Source organism: Girardinichthys multiradiatus, chromosome 15 (assembly GCF_021462225.1).
Source record: "Girardinichthys multiradiatus isolate DD_20200921_A chromosome 15, DD_fGirMul_XY1, whole genome shotgun sequence".
Taxonomy (NCBI): Eukaryota; Metazoa; Chordata; class Actinopteri; order Cyprinodontiformes; family Goodeidae; genus Girardinichthys; species Girardinichthys multiradiatus.
The window spans coordinates 34,015,927-34,043,817 of NC_061808.1; the positions used below are offsets into that span (position 1 = coordinate 34,015,927).

A 27,891-nucleotide genomic window follows, 5' to 3' on the forward strand; every position below is an offset into this window, starting at 1 on the left:
ATATGTCTATGGTACTGGTGTACTGTTCATAAACTGGTCTGACCTCAGGAGAAAAGTACAAAGGTACAGAAAGTTTGATAAAAGGACGTGACCAAGTTTTCTAGCTGAAAGAGAAAATGCTGGAGTGATGGAGTTAGACAGAGGTATCCAAAGTCAGTCCTCAAGAGCTGCATTCCTGCTTTAGATGTTTTCATGGTTCAGTACATCAGAGTCAAAGGAATGGCCCATTAGCATGTTCCTGTAGAATTGGATATCATTCTGAGGAGCTAATACAGTCATTTAAGTGAGCTATTTTCTTAAACATGTAGGATACTGGCCCCTGATGCCTGGAGTTAGACACCCCTGCAGTAAGGGGAAGGCTACCAGCAAATAAACATTTACAATAGGACAGGTTGGACTTAAGAATAGGTAGATTGCATAGGCAGAATATAAAAGGATGATCAGACATATGTTATTAAACACTGAGAAGACAGTGATGAAGACCGTAAGACAGCCGAGTTCCACTATAGGCTCCTGTGTACGAAAAATCAACCTTTTCTAAGAGCTTTAGGTAAAACCTCTTAGATTGATCAGTCTGCTCTGCAGGAAGGATCTGAGAGCATCTGATGCATGGCACAGGGGAAAATGATGTTTAGTTGTGAGGTAGGAAGCCACTGTTTGTAGAGTCCTCGGGCGAATTACTCATGTTTTAGTGGTAGCTCAATCCATCAACCTTCCAGTCAATGTTCTTGCAGCTTTTGTCTTTGTCTCTGACTGAAATCAGTTATTCACTCATTATTTACCAGAAATGTTGGAGAGAATCTGCAGTAAAAGTAGATAAGATGCTACATGTAATGACAAGGTCTGTGAAAGGAAATCTTTAATTAAATGTTTTGAGCATTTGTTGGTACATACATCTGTGCTAAAGTAATAGTACACCTTGATTGTTTTTTTCCCAAACAGGATTTAGAACCAAAATGAATGAAAAAATGTGTAATACAATGTTTTTAGAAAACAATATAGCTATATGTGATATTTGATCATTTTGCTTACAGGTACGAAATGAAAGAGCCCAAATGGTTGCTTGTGGCCACTGAATGACAGTACGAACTGGGCAAGCCACGATTTGACTCAAAGCTATTTAAAGTCTTAAGTTTATTTAGTACAGCATGATGTAAAATTTGTTAGATCAGTTGATAATGATGTCACTATGCTTTATGCCATTGATGATCTACGTGGTGCTAACAAAGATCAGTTTTAAAACGCGTCAAAACGCCCTCTGCAAATTTGTAACATTGCAGCAATGTGTGAATTACCTTGCTGCTAGAACAGTGTATTACCAGTCTAGTCAAATCATCTTAGTATGGTAGATGGTCATTTGGTGATAATACATTCCAAAGAGGACAGACTATAGTGCAAGGGTGAATTTTGGTTCGGAGTGAAGACCAAAGAAATAATAATCATAATGGCAGAAAGGTTCTGTATGGTTGAAAATAATTTAGCTCCACAGCCAAGGTGGCTTTTGACCATGCTCTGGTGAATTGTGCAAATGGGAAAGTAGTTTGTGTTCAAAGTGTACTTTAATGAGGGAAAAATGCAAATGATAATCTCAATGAAGCAAACAGGGAAAATGGCTTTCTGGCATCAATAACGATGGCTACTGTAGGTGGGGTTCACTATATATGGCTGGTTTGGCCAACCATCCATTCAGATGTTAATTAACCTCTGCCAGCTCATCATACATCAGTTGCTCTCTCTCCATTGTTTCCATAGTACCACTGCACAGTCCATTCAACTGAGCATCATACTGCTGATCCTGATCCTCCCTCCTTTCTCTTTTTTTTGTTCCAGTCTTCAGAAGTGTGCAGTTTAAAAAGATACACTCTTTCATTCTGATAGCTTATAAGAATGTGATCATGCTAAATACAATTTCACAGGATGCAGTGTACAGATTTTAGAACATTTTATGTTTCCAACATTAGCTAAATTGTTGTTTTCCATAATTGTGAAAATGTATTTGGAAAGCTATTGGAACTGACAGGTTGTGGCCTTTCAGGAGTTTTAGACAAAGTCATATCCTTTCATATACAGAGACATTTACCTGATAAATAGCTAAATCTTTCTCCGCATAAAAATATATTTCTTTCTATTCAGCTTTATATTTGTTTATTAATATTTCTGCTTTGGTGAAAAGTTAATACTTTTCTAAAGGAAAATGGAATCTAAACAAAATTTTCCAATTTTTATGCAACTAAGGCAGAATCATAAGCAAAATTTATTTAATAAACAGACTTCAATCTGTAAAATTCAGAATATCCATAGGCAATGACTGTTTGTATTTTTTTATGTTTTATTTTTTGCCTATCCAGTCTTGTTTTTATGGGAATGTTGATTCTAACAGACTGCTTTGAAGGAGAGAGTGGCTTGCAGAAATAACTAACAAACTGGCACATGCTCCTTTTGGCAAAACCTATTTTGCATAAGCAGTTTGTTTCAGTGCAGACTGTGGCTGCTAGCAGGCTGTCACTTTCCCATTGTATGTGTGTGTGTGTGTGTCGTCTTAAAAAAAGAGGAGCCAGGAACAAATACTGGAATCCAGCAGCCTAATCAGTTTATAAGTACATTCATGTAGGTTTGTCTATGACTAAACAATTGTTTCTCAGTTTTATAAGTGTTTTTATAAAAATTTATAGATTAAACACTAGGTTCACCATAATTATTCACTGTGGTCACAGTCATTCACAATGTTATTAAAACTGACTCAGTATAGTTTTATTTATTTTAAACTGTTTTTCATAAACCAGTCCCCCTAAAAACATGCTTTAATTGGTCTTACAGCATTACCAATAATCCTCATTCAACGTATTCCAAAGAAAACCTGTGTAGAAAAAATACCTTTTCATCTGACGATAGAAAAAGTCAAATCTGAGCTTTTTGAATAACAACTGGTGTGTATGGGATGACCTTGTACTGGCTGGCAGTGTCAAACTACAATGGATTTAATTGGGATTTTTTGTCATAAACCAAACAAAATTTTGTGAGATGATGGGAAAATTATACATGGTTTTCAGTTGTTTAAATAAATGAAAATTAGAATTGTGTTCAATGCAATTCATCCATCTTATATACCCGCTTATCCATGTATGGTTACAGAGGCTGCTGGTGGCCATCTCCAGTGGTCACTTGGCATGAAGTGGGGAACACACGGACATGTCACCAGTCCATCTTAGCGACACACAACCATGCATGCATATACTCACTCCATAAGGCAATGTAGAGAGATCAGTTTTCAGGAAACTGGAGTACCTGGAGTGAACCCACATGCATGGGGAGAATTTGCAAACTCCATGCAGAAAGATCCCAACCTGGAATGAGAAACAAGGACCTTCTTGCTGCAGGGCAACAATGCTGCCAACTGCGACATCACGAAGCCCAAATGTATTTCAGTTTCACTCGATTAATTGTAGTTACTTAGCATCAATTGACAACATATGACATTATATATAGGTTATTCAATTTGATTAAGTAGACATATTCAAGGCTACATGGTGGCGCAGTTGGTAGCACTGTTGCCTTGCAGCAAGAAGGTCCTGGGTTCAATTCCCAGCCTGGGTCTTTCTGCATGGAGTTTGCAGGTTCTCCCTGTGCATGTGTGGGTTGTCACTGGGTACTCTGGCTTCCTCCCACAGTCCAAAGACATGCCTGTTAGGTTAAATGGTCACTCTAAATTGACCTTAGGTGTATGAATGAGTGTGTGCATGGTTGTTTGTGTGTTGCCCTGCGATGGACTGGCAACCTGTCCAGGGTGTAGCCCGCTTCTTGCCCATAGACTGCTGGAGATAGGCACCAGCTCCCCTGCAACCCACTATGGAATAAGCAGTAAAAAATGAATGACTGACATATTCAAATTCTATACTGGGGGTTTGAGAAGACAGAGCAGTAAAAATAAACTCAGACTCAATGGTCCAGGAGAACTTTTGTTGAGATCCAGCCATGGGTTACAACATTAAAGGCCAGTAAGACTTTTTCTGGAATTTTCAAAATAAATCACAGTAACCTACTCCTAATTCAGCCCAGGAACAGAAGGAGAGCGGACTTCCTGTGACGTCACTGTTTGAATAAAAGCCCTGCATTCCAACAAACAGACCTCTTTCCTTGCGGATTCCAGATGGTAACCGGACAGGAAAGGCACCAAACGAGCGCATGTCTCTTTGCTGGCAAGCAGACATAACTCTTCAAGTTGGATCCAAAAGTAACTACAATCACAGGCAACAAAGTTAAGCAATGATTTGCTGTTAGAGTATCCGGCATTCATTCATATAAAGGGTGTAATGAGACAAGTGTATCGCAGCCATTGAAGGAGCCGAACGTGCCTTTGTCGTACGTTCGGCCGGGCCAGCTAAAAGCTCTTCCCCACCGTTACAAAGATTAGCTGCAAGCTAACTCTATGTTTACCCACATGTGGATGTTTTCCTGAACGCCCAGTACAACTTCTCCTCAGCACAGTTCACGTAAGAGGTAGTGTTTGGGCAGAGAAGATTAGTTTAGAGTTACATAATCTAAATAATGTTAGTTTAATGATGTTTGTTTTTGTTTGTGTTCTGTTTTTAAAGTTAAGACAAACTTTATTTAAAGGGTGGTTTTTAAGCACAGATCGGCTATAACGCGCCGTCCATGCTTACGCATTTCAACCCTTTTATTAGTGTTATTTTAAAGGTATGTGTTTGATTCTGGTAACCAGCTATAAGCTTCTTTTGTTAGCTCTAACTGCTAACGACTAAGAACATGTGCTCGCCCACTTTATGAGTCAGCTTCATTTACCCAAAAAGGTTGTTAGTGTCCAATCTAGGAAATAATTTTTTCCTAAATATTACTTTACTAAACGTGATTAACTAATTAAACACTATTAAGACCCATTTATCCAATAGGTTTGATTCTTAAATATTATTTTACTAAATAAAGGCATTCAGAAGGTTGGTTTTATTTAGCAAATCATTCCTTAAAATTTTATTTTATTAAAATAATGTTTTATCTGATCTTGCATTGTGAATGGTTGTTTGAAGGTATACTAATTATTGCCAGTTAGTTCCAAGACTAATTTATCTTCATTTCCTGATTCTTCAAGAGAATCCTTGGTTCTCAAACATAAAAACTGCATGGTAATATTGCATCACTCTTTTGGTCATGGTTTTCAACCATCTTTGATTCACTTGTTTATATTGTACATAGCCCATTATTCTTCCTTATTCTTTCATTTTGCTTGGTAGTTTAGTTGGATTGTTTTAGCATGGTAAAGAGTTTGTTGATGTTTGACTTTGAGTTGACTTATTTTTGTTAATAAATTCTTGTATTTTAGGAAATTGTGTGAATTCATTCTGTGTGTGTACAGAGTTTTGTTGTTCAATAATGCCAGAGCTTGGTTCATCCCTTTTAATTTTGTCTTAATACCACCGCCTTATTGGGCTGGTATTTACTGGACAACCCTTAACAGACCGAAATATTATTTAATAAAATATTAAAGTATTAATATTAAATAATATATTAATATTCATTGTCACAACATTTTCCATGGTAATAATAGGTAAACAGACTTAATGGCAGCAGTAGCTCCTTTAGTGACTTTATCTCATAGAGAAACCCAGCTAAACATACAACTTTAGAGGCATTCTCTGTGTCTTGTGACCTTTACTCACTGCTTTGGGTGACTGCTTGTCTGTTTTGCAAGTCCTTGTAACTGCTGTATATGCATGATGCATTCACTTATGTCCTATGGTGCCAGCTTTAGATATGCCAACTCCTTTCAGATGATTTCTATACCTATCACTGGTCTGTAGGGTACCAAATTCATACAAATTGGACTCTTCTTTCTATCAATGTAGCTTGGAGCCTAGTGATCAGTGTGTATAGTAGGTCACTACTTAGTATTTATATAGTGACTGACAGAAATGACTGAAAAATACCCCACCAAGTTGTTTTGACTGATTTCCACACAGAACATTCAATTCAATTCAGTTTTATTTATATAGCACCAATTCACAACACATGTTGTCTCAAGGCACTTCACAAAAGTCAGGTACATACATTCCAATTAATCCTAACCATTGAACAGTGCAGTCAGATTCAGTTATTTATTCAAATTGGATAACAAGTTTTTCTATCTAAGGAAACCCAGCAGATTGCATCCAGTCAGTGACTTGCAGCATTCCCTCATATGCATGTAGCGACAGTGGAGAGGAAAAACTCCCTTTTAACAGGAAGAAACCTCCAGCAGAACCAGGATCAGTGTGAGCGGCCATCTGCTACGAACAACTGGGGGTTTGAGAGACCAGAGCACAGACACAAAAAGAACACAGAAGCACTGATCTAGGAGTACTTTCTATGGGAAGGAAAAGTAAATGTTAGTGGATGTAGCTCCTTTAGTTGTTTCATCTAGAAAGAAAGAACAGATCAACTTTGAGCCAGTTTTCAAGGATAGAGTATGAAAGAGAGCACATATAATTAGTTACAATAAAAGCTCAGTCAATTGCTATATCTAGGAGAGAGAAAGGGTTAAACACTGAAAGACAGGGCCAAGTGGATCATCTGTAGAAGGTGAGCATTAAGTTGTTGCCAGCAGAAGCTTGGACAATGCCCCTCTCCAGAAAGGTGTCACAGGTAGACACAGAGTCAGGCCAGGTGTAGTTTCTAGGAAATGAAAAGAGAGAGAACATAAAGTTAAAAACTGAAATAACAGCAAATAATGCAAAATTGGAGAGTAGTGTGAGAATGTAGCGAAGAGGGTGAAAGTGGTCATTATGTCCTCCAGCAGCCTAAGCCTATAGCAGCATAACTACAGAGATAGTTTCAGTTTATTTAATTGTATAGTGCTTATTTACAACAATGTCATCTCAAGGTACCCCAAGGCGCGGTGCCGCTGGGGAGGCCAGACCAAACCACAGCTACAATCTGCATTGTTTATTTCATTTATGTGCACCAAAATGTGTAGACAAACACATGCCTCGGCTGTGCTTTTTATCTGTCTTTGCAGAAGACTGTGATTCTGTGCATTCACATACACTCTATGTTTGGATTGATGAACACTTTAAAGCTGCGTGTGTATTGGTCGTCAATGAGGAGCAGCCTGGAGGAAGCTAACACGCTGTAACCGAGCCAGGCAATGAGCCAGGATCACTATTAGGATCCACTGGGAAAAAACATGTAAAGAGCTATCTTGCAGTGTGGGGGCGAACCCAGGGAAATAAGCCAACACTGGTGTGAGCCTGTCATCTCCCTGAACACATGCCACTGCTTCGACTTTTTTCATATACATCTGAATGCATGGATAACTTTTTTGAGGCACACAACTGCTCATCCAAGTTTTATCATTCTGCACACACACTCAAACAGACAAGCTGAAATATTTCTGCTGCTCTCATGTCTGAAACCCAGTGTGTGACACTCATATCATCCCCAAAGGTATTGTTCTTTCTGTCTCATATACACACAAACAATCCTCTTCCGAGCCTCTGTTATTCAGGCCTGAACATCTGCTTTTATAGTAAAATCACCTCTGCTGCAGCCGATATGACTGCAGATCTGTTGCGTACTTTTTCTGTTGTCTATTGGTCGTCACTGGATCTATGACCTCAATGTAGTGGTGGGTGGATAGACGCAACTATCATCACCAAGAAAGAGAGTTTTAACTTTAGTCAATTATGATATTGATTCAGATATCCTGTGCAGTCTGGAAAACTGGGATTTGATTAAGGATATTTACAGGTCTAGACAAATATGAAAAAAAGAATATAAAAAAAACTTAGGAAGCTGGTTAGAGTTGATCGTATAATGGATGGAGCTAGGTTCTGTGCATCTATCCCACTCATTACAAATGTAGCTGTTCTGTGGAGACCACAATGGTTTCTTACAGAATGTTGGAGAACAAAAAGCATTATGCAGGAAGAAAGCAGGGGGACAACTTAGAGCATCTAACAAAGCACCGTTCAGTCCAACATTTAAACATAGAAAAAGTATGGCGCAACTCTTACCCTACCAAGACATGGCCATCCATCTACACTGATAGGCAGGGCAAGGAGAGGATTAATCAGAGAAGCAGCCAGGAGTCCTATTGGAGCTATGTAAAACACTCCCCAAAAGACTTGAATTTGTAATTGCAGTGCAAGGGGGTTGTTCAATGACTGCTGAATGCAAATGCATGTGGAAAAACATGATTATATTTATGGAAGTCTGTAATTATAATGTAACTAAATGTGAAAGCTCTAAAGATGTGATTGATTTTGCAATATACTGACCTGAGCTCTTGGAAACTGAATTCAAAAGGCCAGGACAGTAAGCCCATTGATAATAAGGATATACTTTCCTCCCGAGAATGTTTTTTTGCTGCCGCATCTCACTGATTATATCTCTCATCACTTCTTTCCTTCCTTCTCCCTCAGATAACAGCTTTTGATGAGCTCCAGGCTGACTTTAAAGTGCCGATCGATCAAGGCAATCCACTCCATGCGGTAGGTGTTCATTCCTTCATCATTTTTATTCACACACATTGTATCACACTAGATTTGAGTTGGGAGGTGAGTCGTATTACATCAAATAGGTTTCTGCTGTGCATGGACAACTGATGCATCAGCTTGTTGGCAGTGCTGAGACTTGGATTGTATTGGTCTCAGACTAGAAAGAACAACCAAAAACAGAAATATTCATTTTTTCATTAATGTATATCTCAATCTATATGCCTCCATTTTCTATAGCAACTTAATCCTGTCCCTTGATGCAGGCGACAGACCGGGTAAACCTGGGTACAGTTTTGGTCAGAAGTATACATCCACTCATTCTCGGCATGAATGACAATCATTTGTGGTTTTCAGTGATGAATTTGAACAGATATTTTTCATCAATGGCGTCATGCTGGTTGGATATCTGACTACTCCTCTTATCAGAAATAATAAAGTTCATTTTAGGAGGTTGGGTTCTTGACACATAGGCAGTTTTAAGCATAATCCATAAAGTTAGAATTGTTTTGACGTTGGAGCTATTTTAGAGGCATCAAATTAGCCTGGTTTATCTATTCTAAAAGCAGTTCTGATGTGAATGAGATCATTGTCCTGTTGAAACACCCAACTGTGTCCAAGTGTCAACCATCTAGCTGCTGATTTGAGGCAGGGATTGAGCTAATCTTCCATTTTGCATTGCACCAGTTCAATTGGTAGGAAAGCCATCCCTTGGCATGAATTTACTGCCACCATGTTTGACAGTTGGTACGATCTTCTTAGGTATGAATTCCACACCTGGACTACTTGTGATTGTGACCAAACAACTCAGTCTTTGCTTCATTTGAACATAAAACCTCTCTTCAGAAATTGTTTGACTTGTCTATTTAAACAGTTGCAAATTTTAGCTGTGCTTCAAGAGGTCAGATTTGAAAAGTCACTTCTTTCTTGGTCCACAACCTCACAGTCCAAATTAATGTTAATTTCAGTTCACTGTGGACAGTGGCTCGGTGTTTGTTCCATTTAGGATTGAGCCTTGCTGGGTTTGTGGTGTATCCTAAACACCTTCCATTCATATTAGGGGGACACTCTGGGTTTCATAAATATAATTTTAATACTTTACAAAATATAGAATAAAACTGATATACACTGTGATTAGAATATGATTATAATAATAAATGTACTAAAACAGCAACCATCCATTGTCTAGACCCCGCTTATCCTTGAAGCATGGCAGGGAGGCTGGTGCCTTTCTGCAGCATTCAAACAAATACCTTCTATGTCAAATGTGACCTCCATCAAGACGCAACACAGAACAAGTTATTGGGTGCAGCTTTGTTTTTCTTTCAACCATCACTAAACCTTTGCTGTTAACAGTTTCCTTTATGAAATTAGTTTGAGCTCTGTTGGTAAAATGTCCCAAAGTCAACAGGCATTAAGCTTAAAAGCAGACTATCCAAATATAGCTCTTCAATATGGTATTAAACAGTTACCGTTCATCCTGCTCTTTGATGTGCTGTTTTTTATCAGCTCTTTGAAGGTTTTGAAGGTAAACTATGCAAACATTTAAATATACATTTGACAAAACAAAGATGGAATGTATAAATCCGACTTGAAATCTGTATGATTCGATTGAATTGACCTTATAAAGTGACTTGAGACAACATAACATGTGTTGTAAATTGGTGCTAAATAAATAAAACTGAATTTAATAACATTTGTAAGCTAATTAAATTATGATAATTATTATTATTTATTATAATTATATCTTTTTAGGATCTGACATTGAAGCCAACTTTTTATCCATGATGTGCAGAGCATGATTAAACAGATGAAATTAATGTAGTTTTAGATGTACATACAGGTATACAGGTACATCTTAAAAAATTAGAATGTCTTGAAAAATTCATTTTGTCAGTCATATCAGAAAGTGAAACACATATCTGTCCCTTCTTTTAAGCAGTTACCTCAAGTAGTGTGACAGTACTGCTAAAAAGCCATTCCCGGTTTGGTGTTCTTGGCTTCCTGTTTGGTGTCCTTGGCAGGAGAATTGCTAGTGAAGCTAACCAAAGTCAGTGGTTGAAATTCCAAATGTTGTGAGTGACCCACTAGCTGACAGGTGAAAGGCGGACATTAAAGACATGGGGCCGAAGAAGCAGCAACCAGATTGAAGATGTGAAGCAGTCATCGGATTTTCTTTCTTCAGAGGTGTTGGCTGTTCGACTGCAGCAAGAGAGCTTTCAAAAAACAATCCTCCAGCTGTTTGTATGACTGTTTTTAGCTTGATGAATGTGAATTATGGTTCATGTACAGAAAGTTGGAGGTGGAGTAGCAATTTATACATGTCAGTTGTTGAACATCGGAGTCCTGGATGAAATGTCAGCTGTGATTAAAAATATACTTGAATGTATTATAATAGAAATCAGTACAGCACCTAATTCAAAATTATTGAATATTTGCAAAAACAAAATAAAATTTAACAGTTTATACAATAAATATATTGTGATCAGTTATATATCAGTTGAACAGGATTTGCAAATCATTGTATTCTGTTTATTGTATTTAGATTCTACACAACATCCCAACTTCATTAGAAATGGGGTTGTAACAAACTGTCTTTAAATGTGAGAAAAAACTAAATAATGTTGCTTGGGAACTGTAAAATGGACAAGCAACTGAAAATACTGATAAAGTAAATGTTGAAATAGTACACAGTCAAATTTTGTGGTGTTATTATTGATGATAAACTGAACTGGAAACCTCACATCTGTTATGATTCTGCACTGGTTGTCTGTATCATCTGTCTGCCTGCTCTGTGCTGCAGCTTTTAGGAGGATTGGTTTCACCAGCTCCTTCCCAGCCAGCTCCCTAATTACTCCTTATCTGTTCCACGTGTGCTCCTTCCTTTACATACCGCTCTCAAAAGCCTTGTGTGAGTAAATGCCCAGCATTCCTTCCTTGCCTGCCTGCCTGATTCTGATCTGGTTTTTGCCCCCTGGATTTCTCTCCTCTGCTCTGCCCATGTTGGATATTCTCTTGGCTTCTGATTTCTGGATATCAACCTTGCTTCTGCCTCCTGACTACCGCCCTCTGCCTAACCCCTGGTTCCGTCTGCCAGAATCTGCCTTCTCATTCATGACCTTGCTTCTGTGCCCTGAACAACGATTCAAGCCTCTCCCTTGGATCCTGTCGCCTGATTCTTTCCTCCCGGCTCTGACCCTGTTTCTGTCTCCTGACCACCGCATTCTATGAGCGGCCGTTAGGGACATTATTTTGAATTTACTCTCACACACACTACTGAAATGTTACATGCTTTTACACACACTACTGAAATGCTCTCATACACATTACTGAAATACTCTCATACACACTACTGAAATGTTTTCAAATTATTTCAGTAGAAAAGGAAGTTGTTTAAGTAGCAAAGGAGAGACAAACAGGTGTATCCTGGCGGCATTTGCGGGCCGTTACGTCACAGTGATGCGACGAAGGCTGTTCAAATTCGAAGGCTCCTCCAAAGGAAGCCAACAAATACGTCCTCCTTTTCCCCAGATAAGAAGGATGGGTCCAGTGTATTCTTTGTGACCTACCCTAATCCCATGATTCATTGCGGATCAATGCAGATTGTTGAAATGGAAGAAGTAATGGCAGAGGAGAGAGAGAAGCTGTGAATAAATTTGGATATATTACGCTTTCTGTGGAGCATAAATACCTTTTACAATGTTTTCAGGCGACAATGCAGTTGTGTAAACCTGAAGTATCGACGTGTTCGGAAATGTCGCACTCGCTGCGCTAACAGCTCGCCTCACCAGCTGTCAGCTGACCGGGCGGCTGAGGCTCGCTATACCGGGGGAGAACGCCTGACTCCCGGCACATTGTTTTCAAACTCCTGCTGGGTTTCCCGAATGAGTGGAAGTTAAACACCGATATAATTCAGTCAGATGATATTTAATGGATAATGTTTGGTCTTTTTATATATTATTATCATTATTATTTATTATTAATATAAGATAAGATTGACTTTATTGATGTCACAATGGAGAAATTAACTTGTTATAACAGCTCTTAGTGACATACAGGTAATGTGCAGACAGTTATGAAAAAGGTTCAAAGAATAAGCAAGGTAAATAAGCAAGGTCAATGTGCAAAAACATGTATTACCAATAGATTGAGACAAAGACAACAACCACTAATGTATTATTATGCTCTACAAATAAATGTATTTAAACTCTGTTCAGAATGTTAAAATTTTATTGTTTAAGCTTTTAAAAGATTTTCCAATAAATTTATTTATCTGTCGTTATCAATATACTTTATTTACAGTGTTATATTTTTTTGTATCTATGAACATGGAAAATATCGAGAATATTTTAAATGGCTGATTTATAAATGATAATAAAATGAAAAGATAATAAAACAATAATATTTTAAGGAAAACAAACTTATAAGCAATCAGGAATATGTAAAAGGGGTAAATAAAGATAATGTGCAGATATTTACAGTGGAGACAGAGGGTTTAACCCTCGGGCTCTTTTTTTACAGCTGCACAGCTCTGTGCTAATTATTTCCATCCTTAGTAATAACGGTGTGCAAAATTATATTAAACATACAGTACAGACCAAAGGTTTGGACAGACCTTCTCATTCAAAGAGTTGTCTTTATTTTCATGACAATGAATATTGTAGCTTCACACTGAAGGCATCAAAACTATGAATTAACACATGTGGAACTGAACTTCATAGTTTTAGGCTTCCCTGGGCTTCAAAAATAAAAGCCTCATATTAATTGATAGTCGAGTCGAGTCGAGTCGAGTCATGGTCCACTAGCTGCCTTTCCTCTTGCCTTCAGTCAGCTGTCGCCCCACTCCCTACTGACATTGCTCCTGCTGAGAGTGAAGATACCGATCTTTCACGCGTTCCCTCAGATTACCATGACCTAAAGCCTTTAACATTGCCCCCACATAGATCTTATGACTGCACTATAGATTTACTTCCCGGCGCTCCCCTACTGGCCAGAAGGCTGTATAACATTTCAGGACCCGAACGGAGAGTTATGGAGAACTATATTAACAAGTTTTGGGTAGCCGGCATAATTCGCCCCTCATCATCTCCACTCAGAGCCGGGTTTTTCTTTGTAGGGAAAAAAGATGGTTCTCTCCGCCCATGCATTGACTACAGGGGGCTGAATCAAATTACAGTCAAGAATAAATATCGTCTCCCACTCCTTTCTTCGGCTTTTGAGCCTGTTCACGGTGCTACAATCTTCTCTAAATTAGATCTTCGAAACGCATATCATTTAGTCAGGATCCGCCAGGGGGACGAGTGGAAGACCGCATTTAAAACTCCTTTGGGACATTTTGAATACCTGGTGATGCCTTTTGGCCTATGTAATGCACCACCAGTTTTTCAGTTGCTCGTCAATGACGTCCTCAGGGATTTTTTGAATGTCTTTGTTTTTGTTTACCTTGATGATATTTTGATTTATTCAAAGGACATTGAGGAGCACCGCCATCACGTCCGTTTAGTCCCACAAAGACTGTTAGAAAATTGGCTGTTTGTAAAGGCTGAGAAGTGTGATTTTCATAAGGCATCAGTCACATTTTTGGGATACATTCTAGAGGGTGGACAGGTTCGCTCGGACCCAGAGAAGATCAAGGCAGTCCTTGAGTGGCCTGTTCCGGACTCCCGCAAGCAGCTACAATGTTTTTTAGGCTTTGCAAACTTTTACCACAGGTTCATCAAGAACTTTAGTTTGATAGCCGCCCCACTCTCTGCCTTGACCTCCACGAACATTGTGTTCACCTGAGGCTGATAAGGCTTTTCTTGCACTGAAGGAGATGTTCTCTCAGACCCCCATATTGATTCACCCAGATTCCTCCCGGCAGTTTATGTAGGAGGTTGACGCCTCTGAAACAGGAGTTGGAGCAGTCCTTTCTCAGCAGTCCCCCACAGATGGAAAACTTCATCCATGTGCCTTTTTTTCCTGACGGTTTACCAACTCTGAACAGAACTATGATGTGGGGGATAGAGAGTTGCTAGTCATTAAACTAGCCTTAGATGAATGGCGACACTGGCTTGAGGGTGCTAAACACCCCTTTTTAGTATGGACCGACCACAAGAATTTGGCCTATTTGGAGTCAGCTAAGACCCACGGCAATCACGCTAGTCACTTTGTTTTTTCCGTTTCGATCTCTCCATTTCCTATAGGCCTGGCTCGAAAAATATTAAGCCTGATGCCCTGTCCCGACTGTACTCCCCTGATAACATTGTGAAAGAGGCGGTGCCTATCGTTCCCCCTCATTGGACTTTTGGGGCTTTGGTTTGGAAGATTGAGAACTTTGTTAATCAGGCCAAGCAGCACGAGCCAGACCCAGCCACTGGTCCCCCCAATAGGGTTTTTGTTTTCCTACGTCTGTTAGGTTTAGGCTAATCCGTTGGTTTCATACTGCTAGGTTTTCAGGTCACCCAGGGGTTAGCTGGACAATCTCTCTTATTTCTAGAAGATTTTGGTGGCCATCTCTTCATAAGGATGTCAGGGAGTACGTACAAGCATCCTCGGTCTGTGCTAGGCAAAAATCAGGCCACCAGCCACCTAATGGCTTACTCCAACCCCTCAGCACTCCCAAGCGCCCCTGGTCACATATAGCCCTTGATTTTGTAACTGGTTTGCCCATCTCTAAAGGGATGACGGCCATCCTTACTATTGTTGAGCGCTTTTCTAAGGCCTGTCACCTTGTTCCCTTAAATAAGCTCCCATCAGCATTTCAGACAGCTCAGTTGTTAGTTCAGCATGATTTTTGCCTTCATGGCATCCCTCAGGATATATTGTCAGATCGTGGGCCTCAATTTGCATCTCATGTTAGGAAACAGTGTTGTTTGGCTCTTGGGGCCAAGACCTCCCGGACCTCTGGTTACCACCCCCAATCTCATGGACAGACTGAACGCATGAACCAGCAGATGGAGTCCATTCTCAAGTGCTCGACTGCTACAAACCCTCTGGACTGGAGCGTTTACCTCCCTTGGGTAGAATATGCCATAAATTCACAGGTTTCATCAGCTACAGGCCTCTCACCATTTGAGGCCTCTATGGGCTACCAACCACCTTTGTTCTCTGCAGACGAGAAGTACATAGCCGGTTACCTCCATTCGCCACCACATTCGAAGGCGGCGGCCAGTTCCTGTGTACAATCCAGGCCAGAAGGTTTGGTTGTCCTTTAAAGGCTGTGACTAAGAAACTGTCTCCCCACTTCATTGGCCCCTATGTCATTTAGTCATCAGTCCTTCTGCCCTTCGTCTTCGGTTGCCTTCTAGTCTGCGTGTTCACCATGTATTTCATGTTTCTCAGATAAAGCCCTTCATTTCCAGTGCCTCTTGAAATCTCCAGAGATTAGGATTAGGGCTTGGGGTGCAATGTCTTCAGCTGTGATACTACTGTGTGAAGGAGCTCATAGGCTGCTGCAGCATCGGCCGACTGGGGGATATAAACAGTAATCACAATCACTTGTTAAAAATCTTGGGGAAGGTAGCATGGTACATGCTAACAGCTAGTAGCTCAATGTTTTTAGTGCATTGCTGCTCCTTCACATGCACACGCCCAAGCTTGCACCACTTGTTTACATACATTGCCAGACCCCCACCTCTCCTCTTACCACTGCACTATAGGCAGTGGTAAGAGTGCAATAACTCTCATTTAGTGCAATAACAGAGTCCGGTGTGATGTTATTGAGTCACATCTACATGAAACACATTACGCTGGCTTGTCTGTATTCTAGCTATAGTCTTGTAAGTGCAGTGAGCTCGTCTATTTTATTGGGAAGTGATCCTAAATTTCTAATGACAAGTGAAGATACAGTGGGTTTGAACGTTCGTTTTTTCTCATGACACAACTTCAGCTCTGCATTCCTGCTTTCTTCTCCTGATCTCAGCAAGGATGTGCGGTGTCTTGAATGGGAGTATCCATGCATCACTCAATGCCATCTGGAGTTCACGGGAGTAATAAATGGAGCGGCTCCCTAAAACCTCTGTTAAACAGTCCAAAGAGCAAAAACAAAACATCAAACAGAAAAGCGAAAACACATTAGAAACAGCCAGAAACACACAGATTATGACAGAGATGCTGCAACAGGCTGCCATTCAGACAGTGCCAACTCAGAAAAAATAAAAGATATTTTAAACAGAAATTTCAGGCTTCTTAAATGTATGTTAATTTCTATGGACTGAATACTTGGTTGGGCATCATTTTACACAAATTACTGCATCAATGCAGCGTGGTATGGAGGTCATCAGCTTTGTGGCACAGGTGACATGTAATGGAAGCCCAGGTTGCTTTGATAGTTGGCCCCTGTACAGGGTTCCGGTTAGGTAGGTTTGCTGGTCAATCAAGCACAGAAACATCATGGTCATGGAACCAGCTTCTGATACCTTTGGCAGTGTGGGCAGGTGCCAAGTCCTACTGGATAAAGGAAACAGCATCTCCATAAAACATGTCAGCAGAAAGAAGCATGAAGTGCTCCATAATTTCCTGTTATACAGGTCCTTCTCAAAAAATTAGCATATTGTGATCAAGTTCATTATTTTCTATAATGTAATGATGAAAATTTAACATTCATGTATTTTAGATTCATTGCACACTAACTGAAATATTTCAGGTCTTTTATTGTCTTAATATGGATGATTTTGGCATACAGCTCATGAAAACCCAAAATTCCTATTTCACAAAATTAGCATATTTCATCTGACCAATAAAAGAAAAGTGTTTTTAATACAAAAAAACGTCAACCTTCAAATAATCATGTACAGTTATGCACTCAATACTTGGTCGGGAATCCTTTTGCAGAAATGACTGCTTCAATGTGGCGTGGCATGGAGGCAATCAGCCTGTGGCACTGAGGTCTTATGGAAGCCCAGGATGCTTCGATAGCAGCCTTTAGCTCATCCAGAGTGTTGGGTCTTGAGTCTCTCAACGTTCTCTTCACAATATCCCACAGATTCTCTATGGGGTTCAGGTCAGGGGAGTTGGCAGGCCAATTGAGCACAGTGATTGATACCATGGTCAGTAAACCATTTACCAGTGGTTTTGGCACTGTGAGCAGGTGCCAGGTCGTGCTGAAAAATGAAATCTTATTCTCCATAAAGCTTTTCAGCAGATGGAAGCATGAAGTGCTCCAAAATCTCCTGATAGCTAGCTGCATTGACCCTGCCCTTGATAAAACACAGTGGACCAACACCAGCAGCTGACACGGCACCCCAGACCATCACTGACTGTGGGTACTTGACACTGGACTTCTGGCATTTTGGCATTTCCTTCTCCCCAGTCTTCCTCCCGACTCTGGCACCTTGATTTCCGAATGACATGCAGAATTTGCTTTCATCCGAAAAAAGTACTTTGGACCACTGAGCAACAGTCCAGTGCAGCTTCTCTGTAGCCCAGGACTGGGGAATGCGGCACCTGTAGCCCATTTCCTGCACACGCCTGTGCACGGTGGCTCTGGATGTTTCTACTCCAGACTCAGTCCACTGCTTCTGCAGGTCCCTCAAGGTCTGGAATTGGCCCTTCTCCACAATCTTCCTCAGGGTCCGGTCACCTCTTCTCATTGTACAGCGTTTTCTGCCACACTTTTTCCTTCCCACAGACTTCCCACTGAGGTGCCTTGATACAGCACTCTGGGAACAGCCTATTCGTTCAGAAATGTCTTTCTGTGTCTTACCCTCTTGCTTGATGGTGTCAATAGTGGCCTTCTGGACAGCAGTCAGGTCGGCAGTCTTACCCATGATTGGGGTTAGGAGTGATGAACCAGGCTGGGAGTTTTAAAGGCCTCAGGAATCTTTTGCAGGTGTTTAGAGTTAACTCGTTGATTCAGATGATGAGGTTCATAGCTCGTTTAGAGACCCTTTAATGATATGCTAATTTTGTGAGATAGGAATTTTGGGTTTTCATGAGCTGTATGCCAAAATCATCCGTATTAAGACAATTCCTTGTGAAGCTCCCCCAAATTCTTGAATGGATTTTGCTTGACAAACCTCTCTAAGTTATGGTAATTCCTGTTGTTTGTGCACCAATCCTTTATTTTACAAGACGGAAAGGCTTGAAATGTTTTACTCTATGTGTAATGAATCTACATATCAGTTTCACTTTATAAAAAAAGTGTGAACAATTTTTTTTGTTTGAACGAGTTTGCGAGGACATCATAGCATGCATTAACATCTGAGCAGCCTGAATAGGTGTATAATCTATTATTAATTTAAAACAATTTGATCAATCAAATTAAGTACGAAATTATTATACTTTAACCACCTAAAGACATCACCCAGATATGCCGTTAGGGTCTCAGCAGCCTTGTTAGCTGACTTGGCAGAAAAAAATTTCACTGTATCATCTGCATAATGATGCTGCTGGGCAACCAAAGCCAACTCCTTTATTAAAGGACTAAATCACAGTATTCCCATTTTGATCTCCAAAGGGACATGACATTTTTCTATTGATTTTAACCCACTGTTGTCTAGTTTGAAGGTACGACTCAAACCAACCGATTGCCTGATTACAAAAATTAAAGGAAGACTATATGGTTGATACTCACACACAACTGTGTGTTCCAACAAGAAAGTGATCCCAAAATTTCATTTAACAGCTAAGACCTTCCTGGATGGGCTTCGTAAATACTGTTTAAAAAACATGGACAGTGACAAATAGCTGAATCTGTGCAGGGAATTTAACCAGTTTAAATGAACTATAAAAATTATGCCAAGAGATAAGATCAAATATCTGCACAGCAAATTCATCAGTGTTAAAATGCTGGTGTTAGGCTTTTTCAGAGTGAAGTGTTGATGTATTGGTGTTGATTTTGGTAGTATCAACTCTCCACTAATGAAACATAAGAGTGTTGGTGTCAAATCACGGAGTTGACGGTATTTAACACTAATGAGTGACACTTTGAACATCCGGGTACTTGGACAGGTACCCCCCGTGAAGGAATTTGTCAGCAGCCATTTTCTCACACTCACATGGCGCATGAGAAGGAGAGACTGGTGAGTAAAATTTCACAAATTAGTCATCGTGCCATTGCTACTTTTATTAAAATGTGTTTACGCTGACTCGTTGTTTCTAAATTTGGGGACAGATTAAAATTTATTGGCATTTATAACAAGTTTTCGTCGCCGTTTTTTGCTAACTTTAAGCAGACCTGCCCGGACATTAGCGTTTATTTCATGTCATGTTAAGACATTGTGGGTTAACGTTAAACTAAATTCCTCTATAAAATATAGTTTTGAACAATTTAGGTTAAGTAGCCAATTACTTTTAAATGTTTTTTCTAAACGTCCTCGGTCGTGTAGCGGGTGTTAGGGGTTAGGGGTTAGGGTTAGGGTTAATATTTAACACTGAAAGAGTTTATTAGACAACACTGTCACAGTGTTAATAATTTTAAGTCATCCTGTAGTGTTAATATTTAACACTGTAAGAGTTTGTTAAGCAACACTGCCTAGTGTTAATAATTTTAACTAAATAAAAATGTTAATTTAACACTTTGCCAGTGGTTCCCATATAAACCCTGGGAAAGTGTTCATTTTAACTCTGAGGGTGTTAAATTTGCGATTTCAGATTTGTTGTGTGTTAAACCACAACCAGATGTCATTCACATGGTGGCTCCTAAATGGAGGCAAAGTGCTTCCAATGACAATCCTTGGTATCTATAGAATATGCATCAACAGGCCTCTTGGTTGCATTAGGACCAGAAGCAATTTTAGATGATTTTGTGACAGCTGTCTAAAGGGGGCTAAAACAAATTTGTAAAGTCCACTTTAAGCCCATTTAGCATGCTGCTAAATGGGTTAATGTGTAAATGATAAGAGCTGTTAGTGTGTAGCTGCGGTTCTTCTTTTCAGTCTTTAAAACAACTGGCAAGTTGAGTGATATATGCATTACTGCCACTAACTATAATATCACCCCGCTCTGTTGTCTAATACTTTCCCACTGGAAAAACAATGGTTCACATAGATATTTAAAATGAAATTCATGACCATTATTAGTGTATGCAAACTGCTGGTTCCTTTTTATATATTGTAAAACATTTAGGTATAGCAGTTGTGGGTGATTTTAAATCCTTGACTTTGAAAATAAAATTTTTGTTTTTGTTAACCAAATCTAATCTTTTCTTGCTTTTTGTGTTTCTTTTTAAAATTATCTTTCAAATGACACACAATATTTTTCAAATCTTTTGTGTGCAGTTTAAAACGTTTGTTCATAACTTCAAAACGGTTTAGAAACAATAAGTAGAGGTTGTGCAAAAGAATGTAGAGAAGAGTCCGCCTGCTTTGAGATGCTTTCCCTAACAAAGTTGTTTTAGGAGGAGCTCCAGCGTTCTAAAGTCTTCTCCTTTTAGTCTTATGGGGTTTTACTAACTCAGTTGGTGCTTAATAATGCACCACACAGCACCAGCAGTTGGTCTGAAGGTGACTTTGACTTAGGAGCTCTGCACAGCACAGTTTCTTTGGCAAAATGACTAGATGTCCTTGGGGATGAGCAGAACAAGGAGGGCAGAAACATTATAGAGGCAGATGAAAAAACTGTAAGTTTGGAGAACATTAAGTTAAAGAATGTTGCAGATAGACAGAAAGAGAAAGTCATGGCTGAAGAAGGATGTTATGAAGAGGCATTCGTCAGCCTGAAAGGTATTTTAGAAGTCTGATAGCAGTACATTAGACAGATTTCCTCTCACTCAGACACATTTGCATATTTTGTCATATTTGCATATCATTATGCAATAGAGAACACATCAAAGAAACCAGTAAGCGAAAAGGGTACAAAAGGTTTCATCTCATTTTTCCTTGCTTTAACATTTATTTTCCTCCATCTCCCAAAATTCTCAAACCCCTCCTTTCCTGTTCCTCACATGAAACCCATCACTACAGTTAAATGAAGATGTGGCCCTGAACTACTAGATTTAGTTTTCAAATATTTTTTGATAAAGTTGCTAAACTTATTCATTCAATTCTTCACACACGTTTAACTTCTGTTTTATTTTTTTTCGTGTTGAGCAAAACCTGGACAGTGTAAAGAATAAACAAAACTAATGCAGATTATATAATCCAAACTGAATGCCTCTAACATTTATGACAACACAGATGTAGTGTATTATGAAATATAAAATGAATGACATTTATCAATTTATAATGCATAACAACCTGCAGAGCTGCCATGTTTGGTTTCCTCCCTGTGAATCAAACTGACGATTGGATTGGTTAAGAAGAATACAAAATATTATAATCAGATGGGATTGAGCCCTGACACACTGAGGCATTGGGTGCACTAGATCGTCATTGGTCTGCTGTGGGATTTCTTGAAAAAAAATGCCCTGTAAGCTGCAGGTGTGAGCTCTGTTGATTGGAAATGTTTGACCAGGTTATCCTACTGAATGAGGCCACAGAGTTGCACTTGGTTAGCAGCAATACTTAGCAGAGATGAATAGAGAAATTGTTGATCTGAAGATTCATCTGTCCTGACAGGTAAACGGCAAGTTGCAAAGTTAAACATTTTTCAGAATCGGTGAATGCACCATGCTTAAGTGCTACCAGGTTGCACTCACGACAACAATGTTCAGTATGGAAGTTGTTACTGTTGGTAGAACACTCATAGTTAACTTTGTCAACATCATTCAGATCTTTGAAAATAAAGTAAGGGAGATATTTTAAAAGGAAACTTCGTGTCCATACTTGTCTCTTGTTTATTCCGGCTGTGAAAGAGCGAGAGAGAATGAGACTTCAAGTAGATAACAGGAAGCCTGAAGGGAGAAGAGGTACAGTGGGGAGAGCAAGTAGGTTTCCCCACTTGCAAAAGCATGTAGAAGTCTTTAATTTTTATCACAGGTAGTCTTCAACTGTGAGTGACGGAATCTAAAACAAAAATACAGAAAATCACATTGTGTGATTTTTAATTAATTAATTAGCATTTTATTTCATGACATAAGTATTTGATCCCCTAACAACCAGTAAGAATCCCAGCTCTCACAGGCCTATTAGTTCTTTAAGAAGCCCTCCTGTTCTCCACTCATTACCTGTATTAACTGCACCTGTTTGAACTCGTTTTCTGTATAAAAGACACCTGTCCATACAGACACCTGTACAAACAGAGCTGTGTAAGGACATCAGGGATAAAATAGTAGACAAGGAAAATAGCCAAGCAGCTTGGTGAGAAGGCAACAACCGTTGGCACATTTATAAGAAAATGGAAGAAGTTCAACATGATGGTCAATCTCCCTTGGCCTCACCTTGTGGGGCAACAATGATCATGAGGAAGGTGAGGGATCAGCCTAGAACTTCACGGCAGGACCTAGTCAATGACCTGAAGAGAGCTGGGACCACAGTCATGTCCAGGCCCATCTAAAGTTGTCCAGCAAACATCTGGATGATCCAGAGGAGGAATGGGAGAAGGTCATGTGGTCTGATGAGACAAAAATAGAGCTTTTTGGACTAAACAACACTCGTTGTGTTTGGAGGAAGAAGGATAAGTACAATCCCAAGAACATCATCCCTACTGTGAAGCATGGAGGTGGAAACATCATTCTTTGGAGATGCTTTTCTGCAAAGGGGACAGGACGACTGCACCTTATTGAAGGGAGGAGGGATAGGGCCATGTATCAGGAGATCTTAGCCAACAACCTCCTTCCCTCAGTAAGGGCATTGAAGATGGGTCGTGGCTGGGTCTTTCAGCTTGACAACAACCCGAGGCACACAGCTAGGGCAACTAAGGAGTGACTCCATAAGAAGCATCTCAAGGTCTTGGAGTGGCCTAGCCAGGCTCCAGATCTGAACCCAATCGAAAATCTTTGGAGGGAGCTAAAAGTTTGTACAGGTCCTTCTCAAAATATTAGCATATTGTGATAAAGTTCATTATTTTGCATAATGTCATGATGAAAATTTAACATTCATATATTTTAGATTATTGCACACTAACTGAAATATTTCAGGTCTTTTATTGTCTTAATACGGATGATTTTGGCATACAGCTCATGAAAACCCAAAATTCCTATCTCACAAAATTAGCATATTTCATCCGACCAATAAAAGAAAAGTGTTTTTAATACAAAAAACGTCAACCTTCAAATAATCATGTACAGTTATGCACTCAATACTTGGTCGGGAATCCTTTTGCAGAAATGATTGCTTCCATGCGGCGTGGCATGGAGGCAATCAGCCTGTGGCACTGCTGAGGTCTTATGGAGGCCAGGATGCTTCGATAGCGGCCTTTAGCTCATCCAGAGTGTTGGGTCTTGAGTCTCTCAACGTTCTCTTCAGAATATCCCACAGATTCTCTATGGGGTTCAGGTCAGGAGAGTTGGCAGGCCAATTGAGCAGAGTGATACCATGGTCAGTAAACCATTTACCAGTGGTTTTGGCACTGTGAGCAGGTGCCAGGTCGTGCTGAAAAATGAAATCTTCATCTCCATAAAGCTTTTCAGCAGATGGAAGCATGAAGTGCTCCAAAATCTCCTGATAGCTAGCTGCATTGACCCTGCCCTTGATAAAACACAGTGGCTTGACCTGGGGAATGCGGCACCTGTAGCCCATTTCCTGCACACGCCTGTGCACGGTGGCTCTGGATGTTTCTACTCCAGACTCAGTCCACTGCTTCCGCAGGTCCCCCAAGGTCTGGAATCGGCCCTTCTCCACAATCTTCCTCAGGGTCCGGTCACCTCTTCTCGTTGTGCAGCGTTTTCTGCCACACTTTTTCCTTCCCACAGACTTCCCACTGAGGTGCCTTGATACAGCACTCTGGGAACAGCCTATTTGTTCAGAAATGTCTTTCTGTGTCTTACCCTCTTGCTTGAGGGTGTCAATAGTGGCCTTCTGGACAGCAGTCAGATCGGCAGTCTTACCCATGATTGGGGTTTTGAGTGATGAACCACGCTGGGAGTTTTAAAGGCCTCAGGAATCTTTTGCAGGTGTTTAGAGTTAACTCGTTGATTCAGATGATTAGGTTCATAGCTCGTTTAGAGACCCTTTTAATGATATGCTAATTTTGTGAGATAGGAATTTTGGGTTTTCATGAGCTGTATGCCAAAATCATCTGTATTAAGACAATAAAAGACCTGAAATATTTCAGTTAGTGTGCAATGAATCTAAAATATATGAATGTTACATTTTTATCATGACATTATGGAAAATAATGAACTTTATCACAATATGCTAATATTTTGAGAAGGACCTGTATAGCCCAGCAACAGCCCTGAAACCTGAAGGATCTGGAGAAGATCTGTATTGACAAAGGTACAAAATTTTAAAAATAAGTTTTGTTTTTCTCATGTATCAGATACTTATGTCATGCAATAAAATGCAAATTAATTACTTAAAAAAATCACACAATGTGATTTTATGGATTTTTGTTTTAGATTCTGTCACTCACAGTTGAAGAGTATCTATGATAAAATCTAAAGACTTCACCATGCTTTGCAAGTGGGAAAACCTGCAAAGTCGGCAGTGTATCAAATACTTGTTCTCCCCACTGTAACTTGCTGCTTTAGGTTTTTAAGCTTTGAACTTCAGTTTGTCATGGGACATACTGAATTTGAAAATATTAACAGCCTTTAGGTAACTATGAAAGTTAAAAGAAGGATCTTTATTCCCTAGGTAACACACACATGGAGACTGCTGTTTTAGTAATTTTCCAGGTTTATGTATGTATTATTATATGTGTCACACCGTGGCAAAACCAAGAACAAGTCTACCCAAGGTCATTTTGAGTTATTTAGAAAGCCTGAAAGTGGAGTCTAAGCTTTCCAATGATGTCAAACTTGTGGAAATTGAAAAAGAATTGGAGATATGACCATTTGAATGCTGGCACTCTCCAAAGTTCTATGAAAGAAAACAGGCTTCAAAGTTTTGTTAGAATAACCCTGGAAGCTGGGCAGTAACAAAAGCTGTTAATTTGAATAACTTGCTGCTTATGTGTTGCAGCATCTGTATGTTGTACATGAGCTCTGGAGAACGTTTGCGGCAACAGGACTGTGTCCCAAGTGAAGAATACTCCTTTCTTCTCCCGTAGCATTTACAGTGAAATTTATGGATCTTCTCCATTTTGCTGTCTCTGTCTTCTTCAAATGTTGCAATGGCAATAGCTTTTGATATCTTACATTTTGGCTCCTCTGCCGCCAGTCCAAAGTTTTCTCCATCAGGAAGGAATGTTCACGAACGTTATGTAGTCGCTATCATCAATTCCTTCTGCTTGATCTCTTTATGATTCGGAATCTGAAGAGAGTCCGGCATCATCATCGGTTCTGCAGCGGTTCAGTTCTTGGGCGATGCGTTCAGCTTGGTCGATCTTGAAGAGGCATATTTTTTTTCAAATAGCAGCTGTTTTAAGTAGCCACGTGCTTACTTGAAGCATGCAGCTTATTGGCCGACACACATAACAAAAGTCAGCGCAGAGCCAAACATAGCTGCTATATAAATGAGCTGTGGGTTTTCCCTCCCCGATATGCAGATGCAGGCCGGCTGGGTTTTAGGCTGAAAACAGGCTGAGTTTAAACACAAAACTTACCATTTTAAAACTTTTATAACTTCAGCTTGCACATTTTGCAATGAAATTAAAATCACTCTTTTTTTGGGAAATGGATGGTTAATCCCCACCATGCAGTAGGACTTGTTCCTACTTTTCTCTTGGCGCGTCACATATTTGCTGTGACTAAACCCTAACCCCAACCCTAACAATAAATACAAACTACATTTAGAATACAAAAGAGATTAAATGTTATTGAAGCACTACTATTATTGTTTCTTCCTGTTAAAGGGAGTTTTCCTCTACATTGTCACTACATGCATGCTCAGTATGAGGGATTGCTGCAAAGTCAATGCAAGCAACTGTGCACTGTCTCTACATGCTCATCCAGGAGGATTGAATGCTGCAAGTCACTGACTCGATGCAATCTGCTGGGTTTCCTTAGATAGAAAAACCTAACCAATTTGAATAATAAACTGAATCTGACTGCACTGTTTGATAGTTAGGATTAATTGGAATGTATGTACCTGACTTGAAATCTATTTATTCGATTGAATTGACTTTGTAAATTGCCTTGAGACGATGTGTTGTGAATTGGGGCTACATAAATAAAACTGAATCGAATTAAATTGAATTGTTTTATTTGCTAGGTACCTGGGTTGATGTTCTCACAAAGCTGATAGCCTTATTGTCAACACTGACCAAAGAGACCCAACAAAGAAAGCATGTCCATTCCCTCCCATCAAATATAAAAAAATTGTGTTGCGAGGACAATGAGAGCTACTAAAATGCTTCTCTGCTGTAGTGTGCTTAAATATTGTAAAATTCATCTACCTGTTTGGTTCTCTATACTTTTTTAAAACTTTGTAAAAAGATCTTAACCAGATCTGATTTCACATTTAGTTAAAAATGTGACATGTTGTAAAAACTGGTAAATATTTAACTCTAATTTGTTGTAGGGTTTTTTTTCCCCTCTTAGCCAGCTTTGTGTTTTTGTATTGGTGCTCACAAGCTCTTTGTTGGCAGTGGACAGAAGCCAGCACTGTAATCTGTTACTGTACAGACCCATACACAACAAGTAGTTTCAGCTCACAGCCGTCGATGCCTGTAAATGGTGTTGTAGAGGATAAGGAGGAACTGCAATCACTTCACACTCTGCGGCACTCTGCCCTTTATTGGTTGCTTCAAAAAAGCATTTAGAAAAGGTTAGCAACACAGACAGTATAAAAGAAAAATCTCTCTGTACTCTGGACTTCACCACTTCCTGATATGCTGAAGAGAATACTGAACAGTGAACTGATCCATTGAGAAATTATTTACAGTTGGGATCTGATTTTGTCATTTTAATGTAGAGGCAGAATCTCAGCCAAAAATCTGGAAAGAAATCATGACACAAATGTTACATTAATTATGATAATCCAGCCACAAATCTGGCTCCCACATATTGATTATCTGTCCACATGACAAATTATAATCAGCCAGTTAATCAATTAAGTACAGAGAGTCCCGATTTCAATTAATTATGTGAAGAGAGCACATCTTCACTACCACTGTCAAGACAAAGGATTTTTCATTGGATTTTAGGGACAAAATAGTAGATCTTTAAAAGACTGGAATGGGCCTACGGAACATCAGCAAAAACCTTGGTGAGAAGGTGAGAACTGTTGGGATGATTTGGGAAGGGAAAGAGATGTTTTATGACCATCAATCACCCTCAGTGTTGAGCTCTATGGAAGATCTCTCTTTACTGGGTGAGAGTGATCATAAGAAATTTGAGGGCTCAGCCCACAGCTACACAGGGGAAGCTTGTTAATAATCTGAATTTAGTTGGAAACACAGTCACCAAAAACACTATTAGGAACAATGGACTGAAATGTTCTCTGTGGAAGACCCTACAACCCTACAAGCATGTGTTACGTTTATCAGAAAACATCTGAATGGT

General features: G+C 39.6%; 1 protein-coding gene across 3 annotated transcripts in view; it reads left to right on the top strand.

The window, feature by feature from the left end:
• Positions 1-27,891, top strand: part of cnih3 (cornichon family AMPA receptor auxiliary protein 3) — a 126,468-nt gene that overhangs the window by 10,601 nt on the left and 87,976 nt on the right. For all 3 annotated transcript variants that reach the window (XM_047388924.1, XM_047388923.1, XM_047388925.1), the window contains exon 2: positions 8,412-8,480. In XM_047388924.1, coding sequence (XP_047244880.1) covers positions 8,412-8,480 — 69 coding nt within the window. The remainder of the gene's footprint in view (positions 1-8,411; positions 8,481-27,891) is intronic.